At 32.0% G+C, this 24,236-nt stretch overlaps 9 protein-coding genes across 9 annotated transcripts; 4 read left to right on the top strand and 5 right to left on the bottom strand.

Annotated features, from left to right (window-relative positions):
* Positions 1-80: 80 nt before the first annotated feature.
* Positions 81-1,292, bottom strand: QRI7 (putative N(6)-L-threonylcarbamoyladenine synthase; the record flags this gene model as incomplete). Its single annotated transcript, XM_064858839.1, has 1 exon — positions 81-1,292. One exon carries the CDS (start codon positions 1,290-1,292, stop codon positions 81-83), a length of 1,212 nt encoding a protein of 403 aa, XP_064714662.1.
* Positions 1,293-1,991: 699 nt separating this feature from the next.
* On the top strand, positions 1,992-3,386 carry PWA37_002240 (LisH domain-containing protein; the record flags this gene model as incomplete). The annotated part of the gene is made up of 1 exon (XM_064858838.1): positions 1,992-3,386. One exon carries the CDS (start codon positions 1,992-1,994, stop codon positions 3,384-3,386), a length of 1,395 nt encoding a protein of 464 aa, XP_064714661.1.
* A 746-nt stretch (positions 3,387-4,132) lies between these two features.
* ATS1 (Ats1p) lies at positions 4,133-5,341 on the bottom strand (the record flags this gene model as incomplete). Its single annotated transcript, XM_064858837.1, has 1 exon — positions 4,133-5,341. The coding sequence occupies one exon, from the start codon at positions 5,339-5,341 to the stop codon at positions 4,133-4,135; it is 1,209 nt and encodes a 402-aa protein (XP_064714660.1).
* A 399-nt stretch (positions 5,342-5,740) lies between these two features.
* On the top strand, positions 5,741-9,268 carry FUN30 (DNA-dependent ATPase FUN30; the record flags this gene model as incomplete). The annotated part of the gene is made up of 1 exon (XM_064858836.1): positions 5,741-9,268. One exon carries the CDS (start codon positions 5,741-5,743, stop codon positions 9,266-9,268), a length of 3,528 nt encoding a protein of 1,175 aa, XP_064714659.1.
* An 877-nt stretch (positions 9,269-10,145) lies between these two features.
* On the top strand, positions 10,146-13,514 carry GAL11 (Gal11p; the record flags this gene model as incomplete). The annotated part of the gene is made up of 1 exon (XM_064858835.1): positions 10,146-13,514. One exon carries the CDS (start codon positions 10,146-10,148, stop codon positions 13,512-13,514), a length of 3,369 nt encoding a protein of 1,122 aa, XP_064714658.1.
* A 295-nt stretch (positions 13,515-13,809) lies between these two features.
* LDS1 (Lds1p) lies at positions 13,810-14,715 on the bottom strand (the record flags this gene model as incomplete). The annotated part of the gene is made up of 1 exon (XM_064858834.1): positions 13,810-14,715. The coding sequence occupies one exon, from the start codon at positions 14,713-14,715 to the stop codon at positions 13,810-13,812; it is 906 nt and encodes a 301-aa protein (XP_064714657.1).
* Positions 14,716-16,234: 1,519 nt separating this feature from the next.
* Positions 16,235-20,599, top strand: PWA37_002235 (uncharacterized protein; the record flags this gene model as incomplete). Its single annotated transcript, XM_064858833.1, has 1 exon — positions 16,235-20,599. The coding sequence occupies one exon, from the start codon at positions 16,235-16,237 to the stop codon at positions 20,597-20,599; it is 4,365 nt and encodes a 1,454-aa protein (XP_064714656.1).
* Positions 20,600-20,813: 214 nt separating this feature from the next.
* PWA37_002234 (uncharacterized protein) lies at positions 20,814-22,025 on the bottom strand (the record flags this gene model as incomplete). The annotated part of the gene is made up of 1 exon (XM_064858832.1): positions 20,814-22,025. The coding sequence occupies one exon, from the start codon at positions 22,023-22,025 to the stop codon at positions 20,814-20,816; it is 1,212 nt and encodes a 403-aa protein (XP_064714655.1).
* Positions 22,026-22,473: 448 nt separating this feature from the next.
* On the bottom strand, positions 22,474-23,337 carry SYN8 (syntaxin; the record flags this gene model as incomplete). The annotated part of the gene is made up of 1 exon (XM_064858831.1): positions 22,474-23,337. The coding sequence occupies one exon, from the start codon at positions 23,335-23,337 to the stop codon at positions 22,474-22,476; it is 864 nt and encodes a 287-aa protein (XP_064714654.1).
* Between the last annotated feature and the right edge of the window lie 899 nt (positions 23,338-24,236).

Genomic DNA, 24,236 nt, shown 5'->3' with positions numbered 1-24,236 from the left:
CACATACATACATACATACATACATAATATATATATATATGGAATGTGAATATTTACATGTATATATACAAACATAAACTTTACTTCTGTTTATTCCATCTAGATATATTTACAAGATCCGTTAAATCCCACTTTCTTAATGGCAAAATGTCCAAACTATTATAAATCGTACACCCTTCTTTAATTTTGAAATGTTTAACTAATTCAATTGCAGCCCATCCGATCATCACTGCATTATCTGTACATAAATCGTTCTGTTCTGGATAATGGAACGATTTGAAATATGGCTTCAATTCATTCTCCAATCTATATCTTAACCTTTTATTCGAACTGACACCACCAGATGCAATAAACTGTAACCCCATTTGACTAGGTTCTGTATCATACAGATGTATATTTTTTTGCACCCATTGTTTAATCTTATATATTAAGTGATCGAAATGAGATTCTTGGATATCATATGCAATTTGATTCAACAACAAGGAGTCCCTACGATTAGTACCATGAATCAGAGTATCTTTAATCTGGTTTTTTAATGACGTTATATATGACGCAAATGAAAATGATAGTTTATTCTTATTATGCGCCATGGACAATGGATTAGGCAAGTTGATTACAGAATGAACTTTGTTTCTCCTTTGGGAAGCCATAATTTCCATTTCTTTGGCAATCATATTAGCCTTAATGCCCAATTCTCTACCACACTTATCTAAGGAATCGCCAATGGCAATATCTATGGTATCAATCAAAATTTCATGATTTAACACATCTTTAGATAATACTAACATTGTATGACCACCGCTTGCTAATAGACTAATAAAGGGGAAATTTATTTGATTGCTTGTATCACTTGAACTCATCCTTGGAATCAACAAATGTCCCAACATGTGGTGGACACCAAGGACAGATGTGGATAAGCCCAATGACAACCCCTTAGCTAAATTCAAACCAACAGACAAAGGACCAACCATCCCGGGACCTCTTGTCACCGCAATTAAATCAAGTGGACAGTCATTAAACTGTGGGATTTGCATCATCCGATCTATTAGAAGTGGCATTGTCTGTTGATGGTGTAACAATGCCTCAGTAGGGATAATTCCACCGACTAAGCTACTATTTAATGTAGATTTTAAATGCGATATTATATTGGCCATGCCAGTATTCTCATCATAGTCCAACAAAGCCACACTAGAATCGTCACACGAGGACTCAATAGCTAAAACACGGTATAGCTGTCTTGTCTCCTTCACCATGGAATGGAATACAGGTCTTATCAATGACAGACTCATCATTCATTAGCTTCTCTTCTTATTAGTCCCCTCTTTGCTCCTTTTCTCTTCCTCTTGATCTAACACATGTCTCATACAGTAATCACCAAACTCTATTCCCCAGTATCAAGCAACTGTAGTAACAATCCAAAGGGGTTCATTCTACCCCACTATCACTTAATCCATACATTCATTCCTACCTTCTACTCTTTCCCAGCTGTGTTTTTTCTTCTTCATGCCTTTAAAACAAAATACAAAACATGTAAATATATACACTGCATTTCTCACGGCGCTAACAAAAACAACAAAACCAAAAGCATGTCGAAAAAACCACAAATGTTTCCTAAATAGGAAACAAAGCCAAAAGTGTCCTAAATAGGAAAACATATTCGAAAAAGTTTCTTCGTCAAAGGCACCGTGAAAAAAAAAAAAAAAAACAAAAGAAAAAGAAAAAAAACACGACCAGCAAAATTGCGAAAAAAAAGAATCCAATCTTCAAATTCTCGAGGAAGAAAAGGGAAAGGAGAGGAGAAAAGAAGCTGGACGTGCATAGATAACACTAAATTGCTACTTGAGAAATGAGTTGTTCCAGTTAATAGCCCAGAAGAGGATTACCAAACGTATTCCTAAGATACGATACACATAGTTCCTTCTCTCTTTTCTCTCTCTCTCTCTCTTTCTTTCAGTTAACAGCCTGAAAAAAATAGGATATAATGAATAATAATGGTACTTAAAAAGAGCAACGATAACAACAACAACAACAACAACAACAACAACAACAATAATAATAATAATAATAGTAATAATAATAATAATGCTAATAATAATAATAATGGGAGTCGTAAAAAGAATGATTTTGTGAACGATATTGGTACTAATAGCAGCGACCAAGAATTACAGTTCAATGACACTTTGGTGGTGTCTGACACTATGGCAGGCAATTCAAACGAGTTGTTATATGCTCATATCTATAACTATCTATTGGAAAATAAATACTATGAAACTGCCAGACAATTTTTAAGAGATGCCGATGTCCCAATCACTAGAAATTTAGAAGTTTATAATAACGAGAATCCTGATTCTGAATTCAATGGTAATATCGCTGTAAGTGGAAACTTTGATCAACGGGTCAAAGACACTGAAAGGGATAAAGAGAAAGAGAAGGAGAAAACGAAAGGCGAAAACAAAGAAAACGAAGATCTTAGACAATTACTAGAGCAATTACCAAGGGACCAATTACTAAGATCGAAAATGATCATTAATTCACCTGATACTTTCTTGCTCGAATGGTGGCAACTTTTTTATTTGTTAAACGATTTTATTGAGGGTTCCTCAATTGACACTCTAAATGAACTTGATTCACCTAATTATGAATATATATACCCTTTATTGCCTGAAAAATATCCAATTAACTATAACAACAACAATAATAATGCTACTACACCTATATCCAATGAAAAAATCAATCCAACACAGCAACAGGAACAATCAAATTATATCCCCGTACAACAACCTCGCATACCTACTTATTTATCGCAACAAATGAGATCGCACAACCGTACTTCAAGATCCAATTCAACACAGCAACCACCGCTACAAACAAATAGAAGACAAATGTCTCCACAAGATATAACATCACCCCCAATGTATTCACAGCAATCGAGACGCCAGACATATTCAAATCAAGGACAACCTTCACCTGGTATAAATGAGAATATTGCTACTCATGAAAATAATCCGAACTTTAATTCTAAGAATTATCAAGACAAAAATAACCAAACTCAATTGAGAAGTCAAGCAATTAATAATAATGACAGCGATAAGAGTAATCCAACTCATTTGTTGAAGAATATATATGCAAATGGGGACAACATCAATATGCAAGGTCCATTAATACAACAACAATACATGGCAATGTTAAAAACTATTATAACGAAACCGCCCCCATATCAGAATGCCACAAATAATAATTACAATCACCCTCACAATCACGATAACAGTAATAATAATCATATATCTACCCCAACTAACTCAATCAATACTGACCAAAATAATAATAGCAACAGCAGAAACCAACATAGTGTGAATACTCTTAAGAGCGATGATCTTAATTCTTAAATGACAGAAGAGGGGTACCTTTAAAACATCAACAAAAGTGAAAATAATAATAAAATTTCGTGATCAAAGATTTGTTAAAAATAATAATACAAATAAATAGGTACTTATTTCACAGATTTAAAGCAAAAATATACTTAAAATAAAAGTGAATTCAAAAAATTGAACTACTATTACTTTGAGTTTTACAATAAATTCAAGAGATTACCCCTCGTGTTCCATCAATCATATGCATACATCATCATTTAAAGCTAGTCAATAATCAAATATCGTTGACAAAATAGAAGACAACATTAAATATTCTTTATAACAACCCTATTTATAGTTATTTCATATAACGATACCTTCATGTAATAAATAAGCATTTTTTTTATAGTACATAAAATAGTATATATTTAAAAAACTTAATAACACTATTATTTTATCACAATTTACCCCACTTAGCAAATGGTATAATAGAAAAATGTTCCTTCAAATTTTTTATATTCCCAGCAAAAATATCTATCCCATCTGATACTCTCTTTTAAAGTTCAATTGAACTCATTATCAACCGCTTAAAACGTATATATAATCCCACAAAACAATGATTTATCTCACAAAAAAAAAAAGGAAGTTGTACTATAATCCTAATAAAATGACAATTGCCCTTAGGTACGAAATATATACATGAATGAACTAATATATAATGATCTTCAATATTTTCAATAATTTTTGCTTTATTCAGATTTCATTTAATGCTACACCAAAATTCAATCTGAAATAACTATCCAAGTATTAGCACATCCACCAAAAACATCCACCCTAGTTTCATTTTCTTTTGATATAGACATAACTTCATTCAGGAGACTTGATTCATTAGAACGGTCGTTGATTATTATAGATTTGTTCTTTTGTAATGATCCGCAATTACCGTGTTCACCCCATCCCCAACACCTGACACTAACTTTGCCATCTTCATCACATACCATAATACCATGTTCGCTACCTAGAGCCACTGTATTTACCTTAAGACCTGTCACATCATCATTTTTTAGTAATTGATTGTGCATATTAAACCCATATGAAGAAATTTTAAATGTTGGTGTCTTCTGAATAATATGAATTGATGACCACATAGATAGCACAGTTAAATTAATTCGATTTCTCCATGATTCTAAATCAAATGTCTTTGGTAAATTCCCAGTGGTATGGACAATTGAACCATTAGCATCTATATAAACCATAAAATCCTTCCCCATGGACACATAATCAATAACATGATCTTGTGTTTCATATATCAAAGATGGTTCAAATACGCTTTTACATTTAGGAGACCACAATTGACATTTAATATTAGACCCCCATCCATAAACTTTACTATATCCGTTAGCACGATTTGTCACTAATATGACACAATTTTGAAATGAAGAAAAAATCTGAATCTTGTCAGTTAAATCATCTGAATGAAATACCTCAATGAATTTGGAACTCTGCACAATATCTGGACCCGCACCTAACTCACCTTTCAACCCTTGACCCCTAATATACACTTTATTTAATGAAGTCATCACCATAGTAAAGTCCCAACCACAAGTAACATCAACTACGTATTCAATATTATTATTATTCTTCTCACTTTGACCAGTGACCTTGCTACCTTCTTGATAGCCGAAATTCCATGTGTCATCTGGTTTGGTCCATCTGTTAATACTTTTGCAGTTAATGTCGCCTAATAACTGGCCTGATTCATTATTACCAGTCATAAGTATGCCACCATCCCTCAATAGAATCACTGTATGATTTCCACCACAAGCTATTTTTTGCAACTGACCATTTGTAGAAAGAAATAATGCCTCAAAAGCTGCATCTAACCCAACATCTGTAGACAACGTCAGTTGTGGTACCATTAAATCCTCTCCATGCGGGAACCCCAACTGATTTTTCCCATTTGACCCAAAAGAATAGACTTTAAATCCCATATTGATATGTAATTAATCCACTATACCATGTCTAGATAGTACAAGTAAATATAATAAAACAAAGCACGAGTATTGTTCGAATATACAAGGAAGATGCCGTTTTTCTATAATGATGGACACACTTAATATACCCTATTTGTCTCTTTATTGGGGGTGTAACCTTTAAAAATCCTTTCTAGCTCAACTCATCGCAAAAATCCTCGATAGATAAAAAAAATGAAAAATTTTTCAAAATGCTCTGATCTTTTCATCCTCCATAGGCGTATCTAGGAAAACCATAATAAAAGATCTATACAAAATCACGCATATAACTAAAACCATTTTATCTAGCACTGTTCTAATCATCCATAAGTAACTGTTAAGATCCTACCGTTAGTGGGAAACCAGTGTCAGTAGAAAATGTCAGGTTATTATGGGAGCACTAGACATCCTCATAGCGGTGATGAGTATGATGACGACAATGTACAAGTACCAGCTACTTCCTCTCCCCAAAAAGTGATTCCTTCCTCTTCTTCTTCCCCATTAAAAGATACAGATAACACCGATAGTAACACTTCATTATTGAGAGCCACTTTCAGTTTTAAACCGAGTATTAAACACCATATGGGAGATTATGCCCTTAACAGAACTGCTAGCAGCGTACAAAATGGTATGAGCCCAAAGGATATGCAGACAAATTTAGAGATATTACAGAAGGAATACCCTGAATTTTCCTCCACCTTAATTCAAGCCGTCTTTAAATCTAATTCTTTTGATTTAGAATTATCTAGAGGTAGATTAACTAGAATAAAACAACAAAGAAGCACTTGGTCAGGCAATAGTCAATTGAATCGGAGTAACCTTGTATCCAATAAATATTCAGAAGATAATAGTAATAACACCACTACCAGTAATAGCAGAAGTCAAAATGAGATTACACGTCGTTTTAATAGTTTAACTTCAAAAGATTCTACGAAAATTGTTCTAAATAAACCAAAAACTTCAATTTTTGATAGATATTCTAATGTAATGAAGTCCAGGAAGTTTTATAATGATTCTTTTAGTTCTAATTTGACAAATATTACAAAAAGAAGGAAATTAGTTAGAGGAGATGAGCTTGAAAATAAATTTAATAGTACTAAACAAGTCCACAATAAATCATACTCTAAACCTACCGAATTAGATAATGCTAGAAACAAATTATTGAAAACGAAAGCGCAACAATTAATGGAGAAAGAATCAGATTCAGATTCCGATGGTTTAAACCGTGATGACATAGCAAGTGACGACGATTTGGATGATGATGAAGGTACCGACTATGAAGATTCAACAACAGGTCCAATTGATCTTGATGAACAAATTCTACAATTCTTGAACACTGCGGATCCATTAGATATTGCAGATTTAGCTGATACTACATTTGACAAAGCTCAAGTGATTATTTCTAAAAGACCATACACAAGCTTAACAAAATTTAGTAGTATGGAATTCTTAACTGAAAAAGAAATTGAAAAACAAAACAGTTCTGAAAATTTAACAAATGGAGATAATAATGGTAGTCGGTTGCGTAGACGTGGAACACCAAAATCGCTAAGAAAGGATGGTGAAAAATTCCTAGAGAAGATTGGTGAATCTATTAAGGGTTATAATGCTATTGAATCTTTGTTAAAGAGATGTTCCTCATATGGTAACATGATCTCAAATCAAATTTCTAAATGGGGGGTTGATATAAATGCCTCTTCCTCCTCCTCTTCATCATCTGGTAACAAAAATCTAGATGATGAAGAAAATGGATTACAATTAATGACTTTAAACAATGATGAAGTCGAAGAAGATGATAATAATAGTGGCAATAATAAGAGTGAGTCCGGAGCTATTGCTGAAGAATTTGATGAAGAGGAAGTGAAGAAAGATAGTTCTCAACAAGATACCGAACAAGTAGAGAATGGTACCTCCATAAAACAAAAAACTAATAGAAATTTAAGACCTAATATAGAAGATAATGAAGTAATGAAATCAAATGATGACACAGGTAGTGCAGACGATGAATATGTGGAAGAAATTGACCATGAAGATCCTGTAGACTTAGACGAAGAAGATGATGATGACGATGACGACGATGATTTTGTGTTGAAAAGAAGAACTAAAGAGATCAAGACAGAACAAAACAAAACTAAAAAACTAATTAAATTTTTTAGGGGCAAACCAAGGTTATTATCACCTGATCTACAATTAAAGGATTATCAACAAATGGGTATCAATTGGTTAAACCTATTATATCACAATGGGATGTCATGTATCTTAGCTGATGATATGGGATTGGGTAAAACATGCCAAGTGATTTCCTTTTTAGCATATTTGAAGCAAATCAATGAACCTGGCCCTCATTTGATTATAGTACCATCTTCAACTTTAGAGAATTGGTTAAGAGAATTCAAGAAATTTTGCCCAACACTAAAGATTGAACCATATTATGGATCACAGAAGGAGAGAGGTGAATTGCGTGATATGTTGGAGAATGCACATGATCAGTATGATGTTATGGTTACTACATATAATTTAGCAGCTGGTAATAAGTATGATGTTGCATTTCTAAGAAAATGTGATTTTAATGTTATCGTATACGATGAAGGACATATGTTAAAGAATTCAATGTCAGAAAGATTCAATAAATTGATGAAGATTCATGGTAATTTTAGATTACTGTTGACAGGTACGCCACTACAAAACAATTTAAGAGAATTAATATCTTTATTAGAGTTTATTATGCCTCATTTATTTGTATCAAAGAAGGAGTCATTACAAACTATCTTCAAACAAAGAGTTAGAACCACAGACGATAACAAGGGGCATAACCCATTATTGGTGCAAAATGCTATTGAAAGAGCACGTACTATGATGAGGCCATTTATTCTGAGAAGACGTAAAGACCAAGTATTAAAACATTTACCAGCAAAGCATACTAAAAATATAATGTGTGAAATGAATGAATTGCAAAGAAAGATATATGATAAAGAAATCAAATCAGTGATGGAACAAAGAAGAGCCAAATTGGCAAGGGAAAAAGAACAGCTGGAACAAAGTATTGTTAAGAAGCCAAATAAGAATAAGACAAGGAATAAGAATAATGTTTCTAGGAATTTGATTATGAGTCTAAGAAAGGCATCAATCCATCCCTTATTATTCAGAAATATCTATACGGATTCGTTGATCGATAAAATGAGTCAAGATATATTGAAGGAACCTGCATATGCAGAAGATGGGAATAAAGGGTATATAATGGAGGATATGAGTGTGATGACAGATTTTGAGTTGCATAGTTTATGTTGTAATTTTCCTAAGACATTGTCCAAATACAAATTAAAAAACAATGAATGGATGGAATCAGGCAAAATAACTAAGTTAAAAGAGATACTAAAGGATGTGATTGATGTCAAAAGAGAGAAGATATTAATATTTTCATTATTCACACAAGTGTTAGATATCTTAGAAATGGTATTATCTACATTAGGGTATAAATTTTTAAGATTGGATGGAAGTACTCAAGTGAATGAACGGCAAAGTTTAATTGATAGATTTTATGAAGATAGTACAATTCCAGTGTTTATTTTGTCCACGAAAGCAGGTGGGTTTGGTATTAATCTAGTATGTGCAAATAATGTTGTAATCTTTGATCAATCATTTAATCCACATGATGATAGACAAGCAGCAGATAGATCCCATCGTGTCGGACAAACCAAAGATGTTACTATATTCACATTAATAACGAAGGATTCAATTGAAGAAAAAATATACCAGTTAGCTAAAAATAAGTTAGCATTAGATACAAGTGTTAGTGAAGATGATAAGAAGGCACAGGATGCAATTGAAAAGAAAGTAAGTGATCTGTTGGAAGATATCATATACAAGGAAAACGAATCCTTAGAAAAGAAACCAACAGACAAATAAGACGATCAACTTATATAGTCTACATCTGTTTGTATATATTGTGAATAGATAGATATGAAAAGTATGCATTAGTAAATACCTCTCTCTTTAAATGTATCTTATCTCATATGCAAATATTTTGAATATTATTTTATATACACATATAAGTGCGTTGCTATGACAACAGTTGCCCAATTGGGCAAAAAGCCACACCACAGACTCCACATGACAACGCCGTGCTGTCGTTACCAACGAAACCAGCGGGAATGGCGGAGCAGATGGAGAAACAGCCCAATTAAGTAAAAGCTCCTTTTGTATTTCCTATTTTGGTCAGTTGCAACACTTGTGTTTCCTAAAGAGGCAATAATTATTGCAAAGGGTAAAAGAAATAAAAAAAAAAAGAAAAAAAGAAATAAGAAAATATCCAAAAACCCAAAAAAAAAAAAAAAAAAAAAAAAAAAAAAACGAAGAAAATTAATTTGATATAGAGGAACAATTGAACGTACATTGATCGATCCTATTTTGTTTACTTTTATTTTATTTCATTGACTACTTGATTCGCCTCATTTGTACAAAGCTCCTGAATTGTTAAGTTATGTCTATTTGTAGTGCATTCATTATATACACTTTTTATATATTGATTGTTATAATATCAATGGAAGATACATATAACGAGAAATAATTATATTGCAAGTATATTATCCATTTACGATATATATATATATACATTCTGAATATAAATAATTCTTTTTTTGTTTTTGATTTTTGCTTTGTTTTCCTTCTTTGTTTTCCGAAGTTTGGCAATCAAGCAATTGAATACACAATACTATATTCAAGATCACACTCGTATTAGTGTAAATACAGCCTTAGCTACCATTGAGTTATCCGTCATTTCAAAATGGATATCAATTTATCAGCAGGAATGGATGCCTTAACAACAGAAGAAAGGGCCAGGTACGTGGCTGAACTATTACAGGTGTTGATGGAAATCAATGAAATGAATGGTGGTGGTGTAGATAATGCAGAAAAGATGAAGGTGCATGTTAAGAATTTCGAGTCTGCTTTGTTTGCTAAATGTTCAACAAAGAAAGAATACATAAACAGTATGAAAGAAAAAATAACTGCTATGTGTAACACAAGAGATGCTAGAAAAAAGGCCTCTATGGCTGCTGCCGCCGCTAAACAACAGCAACAGCAACAGCAAATACCTTCCTCTTCATCTTCTACTAATAACAATAACAATAATGGTAATTTCGTTCCTAGTTCGAGTAATGCTAATTCAAGAACGTTTTTAAATCAACAAGCGCAAGTAAGACAACAAGCAGCACAACAGTTGAAACAACAACAGTTGAATACCAATATTAATTCTGGTCAGCAAGGCCTACAACAAAAACCTAGACCACAGTTAACTGCACAACAACAATTGCTAATCAATCAGATGAAAGTGGCTCCAATTCCAAGAGAACTTTTGCAAAAAATACCGAATGTTCCACCTGGTATTAACACATGGCAGCAAATTACAGAATTGGCACAACAGAAAAGGTTTACACAACAAGAAATGTTGATTGCAAAAGAAGTTTATAAGGTACATCAACAATTATTATACAAAAGTAAAATGCAACAACAACAAGCACAACAAGCACAGCAATTGAAACAACAAAATATGCAATCTCAACTGCAAAATCAAAATCAAAGCCCACAGCAACAGCAGATCAATAATATGAATCAACAAATGCAACCAAATGCCATTCATCAACAACAATCACAATCACAACAACAACAGCCACAGAGAAATGCTAATAGGCCAGGTGAAATACCTAATGTGTTGGGTCAAATTCATCAAATCTTCACTCAAGAAGAACAAAAGTCTATTCTAGCAGAAGCGATTGAAGCCTGTAAACATTTTCAAAAAACACAATATGGTGGTAATATGACTGACGCAGCAAAACACAATTTTATTAAAAAATATATCAATCAAAAAGCATTAAAGAAGATTCAAGCAATCAAAATGTCTCAAGCAGTAGCAAATGCTGGAAATGGAAATGGAAGCGCAAGTGGAAATGTAGCAGGAATGACTAACAATGCAACAACTTCGAACAACACCAATTTAAATAATCCAAACAACAACAACACTAACATTAACACTAATAATTTCCCAAATCAACAATTGCAAGGAAATAGTAATATACAGAGATCCATCTCGAATAATACTGGAGGTAATTTTTCCCATATTCAAACTTCACAAAATGTTTCAATGCCACAAATGAGTAACAACAATAGCAATAATAATAATAATTTGAAACATGTACAAAATAATCAAATGATGAATCAACAAGTAGGTAATCCTCAAATTGGACAAACTCCTATTAGGAATCATCCTAATAACAACCAAATGCAAAATTCTCAAAAATCACCGGCCAACAATGGACAACAAAACAATTCAGGTCTTCAAATGTTCCAACCAACACAACAGGATCTTGAAATGGTAAGAAAAATCTCAGCTGCAGCCGCTAGAATACCTTTAAGATTAACAGACTTAACTAATATGATATCCCAGCAAGAAAAGGAAGAAATTAAAAGAAAATTGCAAATGAACCAACAATTGTTTGCACAAGTTGGTAATTATGCACCACAGGTATATGTTTTTACTAAGAGTGAGCCATTTTTAAAGGAGGTGTTGCAACTAAGAATATTTGTCAAGGAAATTTTAGAAAAATGTTCCCGAGGTATATATGTAGTCAAATTAGATACTGTTGATAAATTGGTTATGAAATATCAAAAATATTGGGAAAGTATGAAGTTGCAGATATTAAGAAGACAACAACTAATTGAACAACAGAAAAGGCAACAACAACAACAACAACAGCAGCAGCAGATGTCTCAAAGAAATATAAACAATTCACAGCAAGGGAACATGCCAAATAATAGCATGATTACCAATAATAGCAACATCAGTAATAACAATAATGGTAATATGACTAGATTGAGTCCACAAGGACAAACACCATCCATACCACAACAACAACAGCAATGGAATACAAATCAACAGGTTACTGTACCAGCAGGTGCCACTAATGGGAATATGTTTTCACCGCAGAACCTTGATAATTCATCTAAAAATGATTCGATTGCAAATACACCTAAATTGCCACAAACAAATTTAAATGATCTAACTAAGAATAGACAACCATTGAATAATAATAACAGCAATAATAACAGCAATGCATTGGCTGGTGTACCCGAAATGAGTAAGAACTCTACAGCATCACATGATATATCTCCTAAGAAAGAAAATGCCACACCACATTCTCGTAATAAATCTACGAGTAAGAAACCTTCCCCAGCAATGACCAGTGGATTTTCATCAAATAACATCAGTACCTTATCTAGTAAATCTGCCACACCCAAAAATACGGGGATATCACATAACAGTAACAATCGTGCACAATCGACTAGTCAACAGTCATTTGCATCATCCCCCAATCAAAATGCTATTCAAAATAATACAGCACAATTACAAATGCAATTCAAGAAGGAGGTTGAAACTCTTGAGTCCTTAAATATTAAGAAAGGTGAGATGATATCGCGTTATAAACATCGTCAAGACTTGTTTCGTTCTTCTCCAATAGATATATTTTTAGGGACTCTAGCTGATACTCTTGGTATAAAAGATGAAGATATTGAACCACCCATGATGAAGTTTTCTAAACACACAATCGATACAGTGAACGGAACCGGAAAGAAAAAATTGACCAAAGTGCAACAAAGGGTACGTGATAGAGATGTGGTTGATATACACATTAACGATGATCATAGACTAATCATGAAAAGCAAAGCTGTTAAAGAGGGTCGACTATATGATATTAAATTAAAGGCAATTGCAGGGGTATTCAAGAGTGTCATGAAAGTAGGTGAGAATGATATAGTTCAATCTATGGTGAGTGAAAATACAATAATGAATCCATCATTGACAAATCCTGAGAATGATAAGAAGAGGAAGATTAGTGATATAGATTCGGAAACAACCAGTAGTACTAACCAAGACAGTATAAATAGTGGTGATTTCATATCGCCGTCTACTGGATCCTTAATGGGAGAATCTAAAAGGATTAAATTGGATTCACCCGAAGATATATTTTCTGAGAATTTCAATGAAGCCAGTGGGAAGGAAGATATTGGTGAGTATGAGAAAAGATTAGGAGTATCAAAGAAGGATAAGATCAACAATTTCTGGAATTGGGATTTTTGGTCGAAATTGCAGGGGTGATTTGCATGTGAAGTAAAGAGGAAATAAACAAATGAATATAATAATAATGATAAAAAGTCAAAAGAAGGAAAAGACAAAAAGAGAAGACAGAATGCATTGCAAGAATTTATAAACAACTTATAAATCATTATCAATGGTAAATATACCTCTTTTTCTAAATCAATATATATATATGTGTGTGTGTATGTGTATGAATGTGTATATATAGTTTAAAGAAATAATAGTTAAATGGTAAAGAATAATAATATGCATACTTCCTTTCAATAAGAGTACTCTAAACATTATGTACGTTGGTTTACTTTTCATTATCCATCAACCACAAAGATGTTGCAATATAGTTAGTGGATAGGCAAATCCCAGAAAGAAGTGGGATTGTCTCCAACAAACCAGCAGTGACACCAAAAGATGCAAACATGCCCAAATAGGTATAGAAGTATTCTTTTCTTTGTAAATTATTTAGTTTTTGTAATCTTAATATTTTTGTTAAATAGATTCTGCCAATATATGGTGCCATAGTCAAATGGAAAAGGAAAGGCCCCACAATTGGTATAAATGAAAGGAATATTTGAAACAGGAAAATAGTGAAATAAAACAAATATTTAATGATTTTTTTGGGGAGATAGTAGACCCAAAAATATTTTGTTGTTATGGGTACGTAATATCTGATTGTTGCAATATTACCAATCTTGACTTTTGTATAGTTGTGAACACGTAAACACTTGAATATCAAAGAAGCATTTGGATACATTAATCTACTGGAAAGCATAGTCAGACAGTTTGCATGTAAAATGGAATGAAACAGAACTAACCAGACGCCGAATGGACCTAATATGAGAAACATTGTCAAATATATAGGTGTGATTGTGAGCCAATATAGGACCAATATGAAGGAGAAATTACACAGATATAAAAAAAAACGACCTAGCACGGTTCTAAGATATTTTTCTTTAAATTGTAAAAAATTGCTTATGCCTTTAAAGGGATATAGCCATGGAGAATCTTGAAAAAAGCTTTTTGAAAAATTAGATATGATATTAATCACCCTTGTGTTTATTTTACTAATTTCATTTTTATATGTTTTATCCTTTAGTTCATTCTTATCAGTTGAGGAGTCAGGCAAAACCAAAAATTTTTGTGAACGATCATATTTATAAAACAAACCATTAATTGCGGTTAAAATAAACGTTATTGTAAAACACATCGAAACTAGAAGAAAACAAAAAACAAAAAACAAAAAACAAAAAACAAAAACAAAAAAAATTTAAAATCAACTATATATTCTTATATATGTATATGTATAATTCTATTGGTTTCTTATTTACTGTACGTATGAGTCAACGACAGAAAGAAAAATAAAAAAAAATAACAGAAAAATTTTTAAATCTTCCTTGCAAACACATACACATACACACACACACACACATATATATATATATATATATTGTAAAAATATATTCTAGATAAAATGCATTAGCCGCCGAAATGTCATTCTTTATTTCCTTCCCTGTGGTGTTCCCTTATTTTTCTTTCTGCCTTCCCCTTTCATTTGAATTAAAACTTCATATATATAAGAACAAAAAATGAAGAAGAAAAAGGGAACTTTATACGACATGACGACAATTTATATAAATTTATATATTTATTCATACAAACAGATATATGCATATGTATTTGTGTATGTATGTATATCTTTTACCATACCTTACTCCAGCAAACGTAGTAGTAGCAGTTTTAAGAGAGAATGGCATGTGTTTATTACCTTAAAGAATCTACAATATGTACAGTTATATGATAATTATATTGATCTAGCCGCCCATCGTTTTTCCATTCCTTTTTTATAAAGTGCAGAGTGAAACCCTAATATGACATACCCTAAATATATTCTGTACGGTAAGCAGGTGTTTTATTCTTTTTTATCCCTTTGTACGAAAACTTTTTTCCGTTTGTCTTTTTCACTGCCAATGTTTTTATTTTATTTTATTATTTTTTTTTTCTTTCCTTTTCACTTCAATCCAATTTACCCTCCCTCTGCCCCCCCCCCCTCTCTTTTCCTCTTTCTTTCTTTCTTCCATTTATAGAGAGAACGTCTATTATGAATTAACAAACGTTCGAGGGATATTGTGTTGGGTTCTCGGTTAAAATAAGAAAGGGGTATAACAAACTTAACATTTCTATACTTCTCTCTCTCTCTGTCATTCTGCTATTTGGTACTTTATTAGATTAACCTGGCTTCTGTTTCCCTTCCATTTTAACATTGTTTGAAGTTATTCCTGTCTACCTCCTTGTGCTTGACGCAATATTCAATTACACAATATCATATATATTAATCATTTCTTTTTTTTATTTTACACGCTCCTCTTCTAACCTTCACTTTCTTATCCCATCTTCCCATCCCGCTCATTCACATTCCTTAATACCATTGTTTTTGCTATATCCATCATTTCTATCATTATAATATATTAGATTACATCAATCAGCATAACTAAGGATATATTGTCTCCCATATCCTTTATCTATCCAATTTGTTCACTCTTCTTTATTCAAATAATACCAAATTCACTAATTTTTACGTACATATACACACATATACACACATATACGCATATTTTTTCTTCCCGCCATAGATTGATTAATTTTTTCCTGTACATATTATTATTATTATTATTATTATTATTATTAACTAATAACAAAAAAAATAATAACAAACTATTAAATCAGACATGCCGTATATTGGAGCTTCAAATAATTCAACTTATTCTTTCAGGAGTTTGAAAGAAAAACATTCAATAAAAGAATCAAGTAATTCAGAATTTATCATAAAATCTCTAAATAAAAGTAACTTTAAATTAGATAGCCAACATAATGAAAATAAAAATAAAAATGATAATGATAATGATGATAATACCAAGTTAGATAAAGAAAATGATGGGTCTGTTGCATCTTCGCTTTCAAGCTTGAGTGTGGCCACGCCCACAAAAGAATACCGACCTTTGATAGGAAGTGTTATATCTCAAAGTTACTCCTCTAATATAAACGATTTGCCAGATTGGAATAATTCGTCCAAGAAATCGAATAGTACAGCTAGCACTCCGTCGTATAAAACTATGAGAACAGCATCTGTAGATTCTACTAGTTCAAATATGACAGATATCGATATTCAGGAACTTTTCACTTTGCCTAATGAATCTACACATTCCTATTCATATAATCCCTTATCACCAAATTCTTTGGCTGTAAGACTGTCCATTTTGAAAAGATCTTTGGAAATTATTATTGCTAACCCAAGGATGATGGAAAATGATACAAGTCTGGACAGCCCTGTGATCAGCAGTATCAAACAACGACAAATACAAAATCAACAAGCATCTTTACTACGGAACCCTCATGGCTGGAAAAGAACCTACAGTCAACTGAGACCATATGTTTCAACAGCCAATATGGCAAATTTAACAAGCAGAAGATTCTCTGTAGCAACTGAAGATCCTTTGAGTAATTACCAACAAAGGAAATGGACCTCGCCTGCTGCCGCTTTAAATGCATTTGTCGCAAATCCTGCCATATCTAGCAATTGTAATAGCAACTGTAATAATAGTAATTGTGGAAGCACCTTTAATAGCAACGGTGATAGGATATCATTAAAACACAGAACTAATTCATTGGCTATGTTACCTAAACTTTGGAATGATTATACATTTAATTTTGATAATACTAACACCAATACTAATAGACCTAAATTACAATCCAATAGGTCAAGATCACAGATTAATATTTCTTTAAATAATATACCACCAGAAAGTGTTCCAGGCGTATCTTTAAGGAAAATAAGTGACCATATAAATACTAGCCATAATTCCAATACACCAAGTCTATTAAAAAATCAATTCAACAACAACAACAATAACAATAACAATAATAATAATAATAATGTATATAACAATGATGACGATTATTCTTACATTGAAGAACAACGATCGAATCTTATCAGTTTACTGGACTTGTTAAATGAAACTTTGGAAAATAATACATCAGAAAAGGCAACAGATCTTCACATGTTGTCTCTATACAATATCGATAAACTTATCCTAGACGAAGATAAAGAAGGTACACCGTCTCCAATGTCTTCAACATCAAATACAAATTTAAGTAATATTGTAGATGAGAAGAAGCATACTAGAAAATTAAAGAAAATTCTTTTGGATTCTTTGGCAGAACCATTCTTTGAAAGAGATGTTTCAATTGAGGAGAGCTTATTAGAAGATGAAGCCACTTTGGAACGTGGGCTAGATGAATTTATAACAAATAACGGGGCTGACACCGTAGTCCTGAATCCACCTAAACCACAGCAAGATTATGGTAAAATCTTACACACATTTACCTCAGCGAAAAACTCTGCACCACAAGCAATTTTTACTTGTATACAACAGCATCCATGGCAATTTAGAGCTGCTAACGATTTAGCTTGTCTAATATTTGGGATTTCCAAAAATGTATTGAAGGCTTTGACATTGTTGGATTTGATTCATACTGACTCTAGAAGTTTTGTGATTCACAAATTATTAACTACAGAAGATCAGGAATTGGTATTTACTGGTGAAATTATTGGGATAGTTCAACCGGGCACCTCAAATAACGGGCTGATTTGGGCATCATTTTGGGCCAAAAGAAAAAATGGTTTATTAGTATGTGTCTTTGAAAAGGTTCCTTGTGACTACGTAGATGTCTTACTTAATATAAATACTTTTGAAGTGGAAAGCATCATTAATAAAAATAATCTATTGAAAGATCCTGCAACATTAAGAGATGATGAAGCAAACTCCCTACAACATGGTAAAACTAATGTAGAAACAACACCAGTTCTATGTAAATGTGGTCCGGTACAGTTTCAAGTGGGAAATGATTCACCAAATACAAGTTCAAGTAATTGTGACTGTAATTTGGATTTAAAAAATGAAAATACTTCTACAAGTATAAAAAGTAGTCTACCTACTATAATTGATAAAACTAAAAGCAAAAAGACTGTTAAGTTTGCAAACATATATCAAAAGTTAAGTTCTATTAGCCAATCGTTAGCAAAGTTAATCGATCAAGTGCGGAATGAAACGATATATGATCCTGATGACTCTTTATCGTCCATGCCTGTAAGAATATGCAATCATGTTAATCGTGCAAGATATTTCACAATAAATCAACCGACTTCGAATATCCCATGTGCTGTATCATGTTCAGTTTTAGAGGATCAGTTAAAATTGAAAATTCATAGTTTACCTTATCAAGCGGGTCTTTTCGTTGTTGATTCTCACACATTACAACTGATAAGTTTTAATAAATCAATATCAAAAAATATGTTTGGTCATCATTTGTTTGAACTTGTTGACAGTCCAATTACTAAAATTATCCCATGTTTCAAGGATATGATAGATTATATTAGTAAGGAACATCCTGATTTGTCCATTACCTTGCCAAAGAATAGAGGCTTAGTTTTAACAGAGCATTTTTTTAGAAAGCTTAAGGCAGAAATGGATGGTAATCCAAAGGATTTTTACAATAGTACGGGTATTGATGGTATTCATATCGATGGATCTAAAATTAAAGTTGACTTTCAAGTACGTGTATTGAATAGTAATTACTGTTTTGTGTGGATTACTCATTCCAGAGATGTCGCGTTTGAAGATTATAAGGCCAATCCTTCCCAATTAAAAATGTTAAAAGAAACTGAGTTGTCATATATGAGCAGCTCTGGAAGTTCCGTTGCATCATCTAAAAAGCCTAGTATTAAAGCTTCTGTAGCAGAATTAAAAGAGGGAGTTAGTACTATATCTTTAAAAGACAATCAATTGGAGATTAGTCAACCTACATCTGCAGACAAAGATTTAAAGTTGACATATGAAGTTCATAATATTTCTACGTCAAGTCTGGCAACAAGTACTGACAATACATATACATTACGATCTCAGCTGCGTTCTGATCCAACAGAAATTGAAATAAAGAGTAGACTCTCTCAACTGTACCCGAAGGACAAATCACAATTTGTTAAAGACGACAACTTTAAGGTTGATAAGACTTTAATCATAAGTAAAATTTCCAGTACACCAACCCCAGAAGGTGAAGCTATGGAACCAAGGCCACCGTCTCCTGCAAAATCAACTGATGAAAATCTTGAAACAAACATCGTACTTCCACCTGAAAAACAATTAACCAATGTAGAGTTAAAAATTGATAATTATCAAAAGACTACATTTTTACACACACCTGCTACAAATATTGGTGCATTAAAACGTGTCACTAAATTTTCTGATTTTTTGATATTACAAAAAATGGGTGAAGGTGCTTATGGTAAGGTTAACCTTTGTATGCATAAAAAAGAAAAATATATTGTAGTCATCAAAATGATTTTCAAAGAGAGAATCCTGGTTGATACATGGGTTAGAGACCGTAAACTAGGAACCATTCCATCAGAGATTCAAATTATGGCCACCTTGAATAAACAACCACACGAAAATATTCTAAGTTTATTAGATTTCTTTGAAGATGATGACTATTACTATATTGAAACTCCAGTTCATGGTGAGACTGGTTGTATCGATCTATTTGATTTGATTGAACTAAAAACAAATATGACTGAATTTGAAGCCAAGTTGATTTTTAAACAAGTTGTATCTGGTATAAAACATCTACATGATTTAGGCATAGTTCATAGAGATATTAAAGATGAAAACGTGATTGTTGATTCTAAAGGTTTTGTAAAGTTAATTGATTTTGGTTCAGCCGCATATGTTAAAAGTGGTCCATTTGATGTTTTCGTTGGTACTATTGATTATGCAGCACCCGAAGTATTAAGTGGTGATCCATATGAAGGTAAGCCTCAAGATATATGGGCTATTGGTATTTTGCTTTACACTATTATTTTCAAGGAAAACCCATTCTATAACATTGATGAAATTTTAGAAGGTGATTTAAAATTTGGCAGTGACCCCAACGACGTAAGTCAAGATTGCATAGATTTGATTGTAAAAATTTTAAATAGAACGGTGAGAGACAGACCGACAATTGATGATATTTACAACAATAAGTGGTTAATTATTTAACTAAAATTTAGTCTATAAATAAGTGATAGTAATAATTAATGAATTTTATAATTATTTTAAAAATTGTATTATCATTAAGAATTGTTAAAAATTGTTTATATATATATATATTTACATGTGTACATATATTTAATAGGTATCAAAAGTGTAACTGTTCATTATTCCTTGCACATGATATTTTAATCTGTTTTTGCATGGTAAAGTTGTGTTTTTATCACAACTTTATATCTTCTTCTTCTTCCTGTTTGATATGATTGTCTTCTAATTTTACAGGAGTTCCTTCAAAACTCGTTATTTCTGTTGGTTCTTCTAGTTTAATTTTTACATCATATGGTTCATTCAATGCTGGTGTTGCTGCAAGCTTCTTCTTTTCCTCATTTCTACATAATTTTATCACATAATTTGCCCACTCTTTATAATTTACCATATGTTCCACAAGATCGATTGCTTCTGCGTCATCTTTTAAGGCTGTTTCACAGATATGTACTCTTTGTTTTTTAGGCCTATCAATGATCTGTCCCAACCCTACTAATAATGAATTGATTTCTCTCCATAGTTGAATTGGCAACCATTTTTCTAATTCTAACCTTGTTTGGTTTGGTTCTTTACATTTTTTAGGATTAACCCAATGAAACAGTTGGCAAAATCTATGAACATGTACGTCAACACAGATCCCGTCCATTTTACCCCATGCTTTTTGTAATGTAAGATAAGTCATCTTTGGACCTACACCAGGTAAATCCATTAGCTCCTGGTCATTGGTAGGAATATCACCTTGATATTTATTGGCTAGAATATCCACGGTTTGTTTGATATAATGTGCCTTTCTTTTATGGAACCCGACACACGTGATAAGTTTATCCATAACGTTTTCATCTATTTGTTGTAATGCAGCCACAGTAATACCTTGATTTGAATTCAATTCGTCTTGGCAATATTTTGTTAAATTGTAAAATGCCTTTGCTGTCATTTCATCTTTGGTCTGAGAAGATAGCATCACGCCAATAAGAACTTGAACCCTGTAATTTATGGGTAAAATTTGTTCTTTATCAATATTACATTGCTTTCCAATAGTAAAAGGTAACGTTGAACCCCCTACTGTATCCACGGGTGTCTCTATTTTACCCCTTAAGTCTCTTAATTTTAAATATACAGATTTGAACAGAGGTGGCAAGACAGACTTGTTCTCATCACTATCGAATATTGCTGGATCTAATGGAATCTTCCATCTATTTGGTATATTACCAGTTTGTTTTGCAATCCAGTCAAAATAATTTTTATTATTTAATGATTGAATCCATTGAGAATCGAAATCTGAGTTCGTTTTAAGTTTTTTATCAAAATATCTAGATTCTATTTTGACTTCTGGATCTAAAGAGTCCTCTATTTCTAGTTTAATTTTCCTCTTTCTAGTTGTTACGGTCATTGAACAATTTGCTAATAATTATATATTTATACGTTTATAGTTGTTGAACTGTAAAGTATTTATTGTGTGATATTATCTTAAAATAAAAAAAATCAAAAAAAAAATGAAAGAATAAGAATGATAATAATTATATCCTAATCAACAAATTGTATTAATCATCTACTATATTTTGAAACTCAACGGAATTAGATGAATTAATCTTTTCCCCAATATCTATAAATTGTTGTTGTTGTTCTATAGTGTATAGGAGTAAAGAATTATATCTGGTTGTGTCATATATGTATGTAATCTAGAATTCTTACCAGATGATTTGATTATTTGACAATTTCTTGATTACTCATCATCAATCGAATCTCGCCGCAAACGGTTAAAAAAAAAACCTCGAAGAAAAAGAAATAAATTACAAAAAAAAAAATTAAAAAAAAAAACGACAACATTTTTCTTTAGATTATAAAACAATTAGAAGAAATAAAAGAACCAATACCAGGATCAAAATGACCAGACAAAGACGGTCTTGTTCCTTATGTTCATTCCTCAATATCTTATGATTAACAATTTGATTAAGTCTTCTTTGATCATGATCTAGATTGGCTTCTAAATCGGGTAATAATTGATTGTTTTGTGTTTCGATTTCATCACCCATTTGTCTTGACATGGAATTAGCTATATTCACTGATTGTGATAAAGTGTTCAGTTGAATGTCTTGGCTCTGTAAAACCGATCTTTGTTGACTATAATTAAAAGACTGTTCATGAGAGGAGTCAATCAAAATATTGTTGTCGATCTGGCTATCATTAGTTTCTACATTGTCGTGATATGGTTTAAAAGTTCTTTCAACGTTTTCTAATAAATTCTTATTTGTTATAGTATCAATGTCCATATCGTTATCGTTATTAGTATTATCAAATCGTACTTTCTTAATCAATAACTGAGTGTTTTCACTACTACCACCATTATTATTATTATTATTATTATTATTATTATTATTATTATTATTATTATTTGTAGTATAGTTTTCAAATAGTTGTAATAGGTTATCAATATCTTTGTAAACCTTTCTATTTGAATCAAATATGTTTGAATATTTCGATAGCAAACCAATTAACCTTGTATCAATGTTTAAAGAGAAATTTCCATCATTATTGCTATTATTATCTCCCTGACTATTATATATTCGAGATAATAAGTCAATAACACATTCACATCGGGAATGAATATCTGTCTCAGTATCAATGTTTAAAATCTCCGCCTCTAACAAAACATCATGTAACTTATCCAAAGCAAATTCTAATTGCAATAACAATGTAGACATATTATTATTTATTGTAATTATTAGTATTAGATATATATCACGGAATGATAATTATGACTGTTGTCTATCTGATTACATTATTTCCCTCACGCTTGCCAATATCATCCAAATGTACACGATTTTAAAAGAAATGTGTAGCACATACATATATATATAAGTCACTCGAAGCCATTTAACCCAAATCTTCATTATGTTGAGGTCAACTGAAGGCAGCTTGGCATCATCAAAGAACTCACAAGTCTTTGCTTTTATGTTTTAAAGATCCGTCAAAACCCGCCAAACGGGAAAAACGGAAACGAGTCACGACGTAAAAATCCGCAAAATAATTTCGCAAATAATTCCGACTGGCGGATGTTGCAGATTCCGTTGAGGGTTTTTAGGGTTTTTAGGGCTTGTTTGTTTGTTTTGTTTTTTTCCTTTGTGTTTTTCCTTTTTTCGTCTGGAATGATTTCCCACAACTCTAAAAAACTGAAAGAAAAAAATAAACAAAAAGAAAAATTCAAAAACGAAATTTTCAAAATTTCGTTTTTGAATTTTTTTCCTTGTCTCCCCCTTCCCTCTCTCTCTTTCTCCATTAGAGGTGGAAACATTGAAGCAAGAGTGAATAGCTTTAAAGTAAACTTAAACTGTTTTTTATTTTTTTTTTTTTTGTTGGGATTGTTAAACGTTGTGGTAAACCCTCAAAGACCTTGCCTTCTCGTGTTTATGGTCTTGATATTCTGTAGTATTAGATAATTGTTTTCCTTCGAGGGTATCGTATACTCTATTAAGCATACAAAAGCAAGCTCATATTTACTGCTATAGAATACATTAGTTAGCTACCACTCTCTTTTTTTCTGGTTTTTATATTTTTATTATTATTTATTTATTTATTTATTTATTTATTTTTTGTTTGCCTA

Source organism: Arxiozyma heterogenica (assembly GCF_036370985.1).
Source record: "Arxiozyma heterogenica strain weizmannii chromosome Unknown scaffold_18, whole genome shotgun sequence".
NCBI classification, from domain to species: domain Eukaryota; kingdom Fungi; phylum Ascomycota; class Saccharomycetes; order Saccharomycetales; family Saccharomycetaceae; genus Arxiozyma; species Arxiozyma heterogenica.
This window is presented reverse-complemented; position numbering and strand designations above follow the sequence as displayed.